This window comes from Dicentrarchus labrax, unplaced genomic scaffold (assembly GCF_905237075.1).
Source record: "Dicentrarchus labrax unplaced genomic scaffold, dlabrax2021, whole genome shotgun sequence".
In the NCBI taxonomy this organism is placed as follows: Eukaryota; Metazoa; Chordata; class Actinopteri; family Moronidae; genus Dicentrarchus; species Dicentrarchus labrax.
The window spans coordinates 3,017,318-3,024,562 of NW_026136710.1; the positions used below are offsets into that span (position 1 = coordinate 3,017,318).

General features: G+C 36.0%; 1 protein-coding gene across 2 annotated transcripts; it reads left to right on the forward strand.

The window, feature by feature from the left end:
* Nucleotides 1-1,726: 1,726 nt before the first annotated feature.
* LOC127370761 (cyclin-dependent kinase 2-associated protein 1) lies at nucleotides 1,727-6,088 on the forward strand. Of its 2 annotated transcripts, none has more exons than XM_051413119.1 (4): nucleotides 1,727-1,838; nucleotides 4,451-4,551; nucleotides 5,220-5,346; nucleotides 5,432-6,088. In XM_051413119.1, the coding sequence occupies exons 1-4, from the start codon at nucleotides 1,811-1,813 to the stop codon at nucleotides 5,497-5,499; spliced, it is 324 nt and encodes a 107-aa protein (XP_051269079.1). In that variant the 5' UTR covers nucleotides 1,727-1,810; the 3' UTR covers nucleotides 5,500-6,088. The 2 variants fall into 2 exon arrangements, with proteins under 2 accessions (XP_051269079.1, XP_051269078.1); XM_051413118.1 differs by lacking the exon at nucleotides 1,727-1,838 and adding an exon at nucleotides 2,301-2,491.
* The last annotated feature ends 1,157 nt before the right edge of the window (nucleotides 6,089-7,245 follow it).

The window sequence follows — 7,245 nt, forward strand, 5'->3', positions numbered from 1 at the left end:
TTTTAAATGTAAAATCATACAATAACAATCTAATAATGTCATATAATATATATAGTCCCTTTATTGATATATACTGATGATACTTCTGTACTTTTATGATTTTGAATGCAGAAGTTTTACTTGTAATAGAGTATTTTTACTTTAAAAACATATTATCCTGCCATTTTCAGAAAGAATAGAGACCCAATCTCATCAGTTAAACATATAATATAGCAATGAAAACACTCCTCGGACCTTCAGATGACAATAATACTAGTAATAAATAAGATACAACAGATAATCATAGTCTAAATTACAGTATAAATGTCATTTAATGACATAATATAAGTATATATTATTAAATATACAAGTATAATCAACTTTAAAAGTGGATTATGAGGCTGATATTGATATTTGGGAGTTTAAAAAGTCTGATAACATTGTATTAGTCAACTATTAGAACTATGAAATAGAGACACTGTTTGTAAACGAAGATCTGTTCTGCTTAAAATAATAATCATTCTCGTTATTGATGAATCTACCGATCATTTTCTTGATCCATGTTTTGATTCTTTGGTCTATTTAATGTCGTAAAATAGTACATATGTTTTCCCAGAATGTCTCGTTTTGTTTCACCAGCAGTTTAAAACCCAAAGACGCGAGTTCACTGTCACATAAAACAGAGAAAAGCAGTGAAATCTCACATTGGAGGAGCTGGAAACTGATTTTTCTGGGTTTTTTAGTTAGAAAATATGACTTTTAATGTGATAAACTGAAGGATGAAGTGGAAATTCTTCTACTTCTTAAACTAAATAAACTACTTGGATGAGCTGGATGGATCGTCACAGAGCTGAAATACTTCTACTGCTGCTATGTTATGTACATTATATATTATATATGTTGGATCTGAGTGAGATGTTTACTTCTTGTGGTCACTGTTTGTATTGCTGGAACTGAAAATATAATGAAGAATATTGTTGTTTTTTGTTGTTTTGGTACTACTTGCTTCCAGCTCTTGTTTCCAAACACTTTTTTACTATTAACTCCATTATGTTGATGTAAAATCTAACCTTAAATCAAATATACCTACACAAAGTTCCCTGCTGGGACTAAAAATGCAATAAATTAAGCTTTTTTTTGTTATTTTGGTACTTTTACTTAAGTAAACATCTTCCACCACTGTTTTTCTGGACAATATTATAATGAAATTAATTATAATACACATATTATTGCTTATTATTTGCTTCCAGCTCTTGTCACTGAAACAAACACTTTTCTTTACTATTAACTCAATTATTGTTGAAATTTAACCTCAAATCAAATATACCTACACAAAGTTGCTTGTCAGGACTTAAAATTGATTAAAAAAATATTGTTTAAAATGAGAATACTTAAACCTCTTTTTGTCATTTTGGTACTTTTACTTCTTCCACCACTGTTTTTATGGGACAATATTATAATTAAACTAATTAAAATACACACATTTTCACATTAACAGTGTTGAAACCTGACTGTACATTCACCAAACACATCTTGAAGTCAAACACTGTTCACCCACTGTTATCTGCCCCCATCGTGGGGGCTACCTGCCCCCTTTTGTGGGGGCCACACCGCTGCACCAGAGGGGTCCCAGGTCGTGACACTGGAGGCCAGGATTGGGCCAAACCCTGTGGCTGTGCGTCCAACCATGAGGGGCCTGATGGGTCGAGGGTTGAGCTGCCTCCTCCTGTTGAATGGAAGAGGAGCCACATGCCTCCAGAATCAGAGTGGATCCTTTATCGACTCCAACTCTTCTTTGTTGATGTGAAAGCTCTGCAGACTCACGGAAGCAATGGATGCGCCCCCACAGACAAAGACAGGTATGTGCAAACTGCTTCCAGCTCTGGTTCCCTTCAAACAAAAGCTTTTCTTTTTTTTATTTTATTTTATTTCACTATCATTTACATTAGTGTAAAAAAAAATAAATAAAAAAAAATAAAACACATCTTCACTTTAAGCTCCTGCTTTTTTTTTTTTTTTTTAAATAAAAAATAAAATCTTGCTTTTAATGTGATTTTTAAAAATATTAAGAGTTTAAAATAAGTACAAAGTGTTTTTTTTTTTAATGTTTACACTTTTTTAAACATTCATTATTTTTTTTTATTAAAAGTGTATTAAAAGTGCAGTTTAAAGTGGAAACTAAATGAGTGAAATGTGTGTTAAACCGTGTGTGTAGATTCCGCCGCTTTATGGTGGAAATCACGTTTTAACCATTTCTTTTTCTTTTTTTTTTTTTTTTTTTTTCCTTTCCTTGATAACCCGCAATGGATAGTAAGCAGTGTTAGAAAGCACAGTGGGTGTCAATATAAAGTGACGGCCATATTTGCCGGTGCCGCTGTTGTAAACAAAAAGTGAGAGACAGACGCTTCACTGAATTTCGGGTCATTTTTATTTCTTTAATTTACAATGTCTTTGGGAATGTCTTATAAACCCAATGTCCATCAGCACATTCCGGGAACTTCTGGGAACCAGGGTAAGGAGAAAAAATGGGGGGAAATCAAAGTATCCGTCCGTTAAATCGAGTGTTAAATTCGGGGTCTCGGAGAATACCTGGAGAAAGACCGTGTCTGTAGTTTTTGTCCAGTTATATATATAGGGTCAGATCCTGGGAGCTAGGCTAATTCATATCCGCCATTATTACTAATGTAAAAAGAGCGCCGTCCGCGGCGCGAGGCGGCGGCGAAACGACGGTTGGGATGTGAAAACGAGGCGGCGGCGGTTCCGTAAATGTGGTTCTCCGTCGTCCCGGGTCCTCGTCCCGCCGGTTGGGAGCCGTTACACGGTGACAAAAATGTATCACTTTGTGTCTTCTTGAGCCAGCCTTGTTCCGTTTCCTCCATGATGCTCCTCGGTCGGAGCTGCTGATTGATCTGCCTCTGAGAGGTTTTTATGACTCTTCGAGGACATCTCGTGTTGGAGGTTGAATATTACAACCGAAACAAAGCAGCAGGGGAGAGTGGAGGGAGGACAAACACGCACAGAGCAACCCTCCCCACCAGACTCCGTTCATTTTTTTAGGGATTTAAGGGTTTACGGTTTAAAGTTTTTTTTTTTTTTGGTGTTTGATTATTTTTTTTTATGTTAGCAAACTTTATAATACAATTAATTAATTAATGCTATTCTCTGTTTTTATATAATATTTGATATAGTTATATGAGTTACAGTTGAATATTACAACCGAAACAAAGCAGCAGGGGAGAGTGGAGGACGACCAAAAAAACCCCAAAACAGAACAACCCTGCCTACCAGACTCAATTCATTTTTTTACTGATTTAAGGGTTTACGGTTTAAAGTTTGTTTTTTTTAGTGTTGGATTCTTTTTTTGGTCGGCAAAATGTATAAGTAGAGCTGCAACAATTCATTGATTAGTTGATCGAAAGACAATTGATTAATGCTTTTCTCTGTTTTTATATAATATTTGATATAGTTATATGAGTTACGGTTAATTATTACAACTGAAACACAGCAGCCAAGAGTGGAGGACACAGCTCTGCCCACCAGACTCCGTTCATTTTTTTAGGGATTTAAGGGTTTACAGTTCAGAGTTTGTTTTTTTGGTGTTTGATTATTTTTTTTTATCTTAGCAAACTTTATAATACAATTAATTAATTAATGCTATTCTCTGCTTTTATATAATATTTGATATAGTTATATGAGTTACAGTTGAATATTACAACCGAAACAAAGCAGCAGGGGAGAGTGGAGGACGACCAAAAAACCCCAAAACAGAACAACCCTGCCTACCAGACTCAATTCATTTTTTTACTGATTTAAGGGTTTACGGTTTAAAGTTTGTTTTTTTTAGTGTTGGATTCTTTTTTTGGTCGGCAAAATGTATAAGTAGAGCTGCAACAATTCATTGATTAGTTGATCGAAAGACAATTGATTAATGCTTTTCTCTTTTTTATAATATTTGATAGTTATTAGGTTAGGTTAATTTTACAACTGAAACAAAGTTATATGAGTGGAGGACACAGCTCCCACCAGACTTGTTTTTTGGGGTTTAACTTAAGTTTACAAGTTTGTTTTACAGGATGACTCCAGTGTTGGATTGTTTTTAGATCAGCAGAATTAAGTAAAGCTGCAACGGTTCATTGAGTAGTTGATCGAAAAAGACAATTTATTCCTCCTTTTCTCTTGTTTATATAAATGGAAGTTGAGTTTCAATATTACAACACTTGTTTTCAGTATCGATAAAGGAAAATAATCGTTGGTTACGGCCCTAATTAGCTTTGTTTTATTTATTTATTATACATTTCCCTTTTCCTCTTCTCCTTTCCCATCTGTCCATGCGGTGTATTAAAGTGTCGTACATTTGCGATGTTATATTATTATCAGTTTGCAACAAGAAAAAAAGCTCCTACATCCGGCAGATGTGTTTGTTTTTGCTACTTTTAGTCTTGACTGATGTCAACTTGTGCTTTCTGAACAGTTGGAAACCTCCAGTCTCCCTCAGCAGCTAACCTGGCCACGTTGCAGTCCTACAGGCCTCTTCTGAGTGACTATGGACCGCCATCTCTGGGATTCTCACAGGTAACCGCAATCGAACTGAGGCAGCCGAAACCACACAGACATTTCATCTATCTTCTTCCTGTTTAAACTGTGACAGATTAACTATTACTTGTAGTGTATGTATTTTCACAGTGGACAAAAACCTGCCCACCAGACTCTGTTCATTTTTATGGGAATTTAAAGTTTTTAGCAACATAATCTTCAAGTCAAATGTTTTTTTAGGATGTTTCTACTATTGGCTTATTTTTATTGTCATTATCGATTAATCTGTGAATAATTTGCTCGATAATCGATTAGTTGTTTGGTCCATAAGGTGTATTAATATGGTAAAACATGTTGATCAGCCCAAGGTCACCTCCTCAAATGACACAAAGATATTCAGTTTACTGTCATAGAGAAATAAATAAACCAGAAATAAAGAGAGTACTTCTTCCCCCACTGCTGGGTAGCACTCCACATGACTAGGAATATTAAATTAATTGAATTAAATATTACAAAAGTGTCTGTTTGTGCCTATTTTCCTTGCCCTTTCACAGGAATATTTGTCATTTTTGTTGCACAATTCTTCTTCACACGTCTTTCTTCTGTCACTGCGTTGTTCTCTGGACTAAGATTGCCTTCCGCATACCAAAAAAAACAGTGCGAAACGTGTTGAACCTGGCTTATCTTCCTGTTTGCTCAAACTTCAGGGCTCCTCTGGTAGCCAAGTGCCTCAGAACAAATATGCAGAGCTGCTGGCCATCATCGAAGAGCTTGGAAAGGAGATCAGGCCCACGTACGCTGGAAGCAAGAGTGCAATGGAGAGACTGAAAAGAGGTAAACCTCCATAATGCAGAACAATTAAAGTGCAAGAAAACATATAATTCAAAATGGAGTCTAACTGGTGTTTTTCTTCACACAGGGATAATCCACGCCAGAGGGCTGGTGCGTGAGTGCTTGGCCGAGACGGAGAGAAACGCGAGGTCCTAGCTACGAACACGCACACATTCCTCCCTGCAAGAAGAGCTAACAGCGTGTCTCATGAAAAAAAATAAATAACTTGCATGGCATTTCCTTCGAGAAGAGGAAGTAAACGAACAAAGGATGGAAAAGCGAGCTCCTAGAGAGAGAGTAAGAGAGAGAAAGAGAGAGGGGGAAAAAAAAATACCACAATTCATGACTCCTGAGGGTTCTGGAGGATCATTTAAAATCATGCGTGGGTTATTGGGATTCAATTGAGAGGATATCGTGTTTTTATGCCCCCACTTTTGGGATCTTAGTTTTGACTTCATATTTAAAAACGTTGATTTCTGCATGCGGACGGGCCCGTGGGTTAATTGTAGACAGTGCATGGCTTGTACAGGGGTAGATGGAGAAGTTCTTCTTCTTTTTTGATAGTATTTTGGTCTGTTTTTCGGACCCCTATAACACACATGACTGAGTGAGTGAGGGACAGAGATGTGCCAAATGCATCGGTTCATTCGTGTTGAGGTTGGTTTTGGTATTAAAAAAAAGGAAAATGCTGTTACTTGCATCTTTGTATGTATTTATTACTCAGTGTAATAAATTGTATTTTCAATATAGGTGTCTTGTGTGATTCAGTTTTGATGAGCCTGTGTTTCTACCCAAAAAACATATACCGGTTGTTTCTGTGCAAAGGTAGCGGAAACTTCAAATATGGTCGAGTCTCCGGTTCTTGTTTGTTTCCATCATCATCAAAAAACATTAATAATTCCCTGCAAATGCATTAAAACTAAAGAAACATGCTGGTTTTTAAGATGTTAGAAGTTGAATGTGTAGATATTTATGTAAAAATGTTGGGGGTAAAAGTAAAAATGTAAACTGGAGAAACCTGAAATAACTACTTAAGTACGGTTGTGAGTGACAGTGGTGGAAAATAACATTTCACTACATACATTTACTCAAGTGTTTCCTGGTTCTGATACTTTATACTTTACTACATTTCAGAGGAAGATATTTTGCTTTTTACTTGTTCAGCTTTTTGCCATGTTTCTAATGAGTTGTTAACAGCTCCACAAAAGAGACATTTCCTCTCTAAACCTCTCAGATAGTCTCTTTTAAACAACAGTTTGAGTCTCAAAGAGGTAAAATTATCCAATATTTCACAAAAAGATGAGAGAAAAAGTCCAGAAATATCCTATATATATACTATATGTGCAGCACAACCTCTCAGATTTATCTGACGACCCTCTGAAGGGACCCGAACCCCCGGTTGAGAACCACCAGACTAAACAATCTAACTGTATATAAAGTAGTTCAAACTAAAACATCTGCTGCAGCTACAACAATAACAGTAACTCTAACTGTGATATGTAATAACGTGTTTTTCTCTGCATAATGAGTAGTTTTACTTTTTGCTGATGATACAAAGAGAAAGTAGTCGTACTTTTATTTAAATGAAGGATCTGAATACTTCCTCTACCACTGGTGAAAATAAAGGAAAACTACAGGGAAAAGAAGGTTTCTGTAAGTTATTATAATGAGAAACTTTCTTAAAATGTTGACATAACATCTTAAAATACCATCCTACTATCACAAAGTCATCATTTTAAAATACTGAGTCCATATTTTGAGAAGGTTTCTCATTATAATTACTCACAGAATCCTTTTTTCCCCTTCACATTGGCAGAAATTAGCTTCCATACATGTGAATAACTCGTGAATAACTTTCTTCAGCTGAGGTATCTTCCGGGGCGACTCAGTCGTTACGACCTC

What these genes read in the sequence shown, in the direction of transcription:
- LOC127370761 (XM_051413118.1), top strand. Translation starts at nt 2,425, where the DNA reads ATGTCTTTGGGAATGTCTTATAAACCCAATGTCCATCAGCACATTCCG. An exon ending in GGGAACTTCTGGGAACCAGG is followed by an intron (nt 2,492 to 4,450) that starts GTAAGGAGAAAA and finishes CTTTCTGAACAG; the next exon opens with TTGGAAACCTCCAGTCTCCC. An exon ending in CATCTCTGGGATTCTCACAG is followed by an intron (nt 4,552 to 5,219) that starts GTAACCGCAATC and finishes CTCAAACTTCAG; the next exon opens with GGCTCCTCTGGTAGCCAAGT.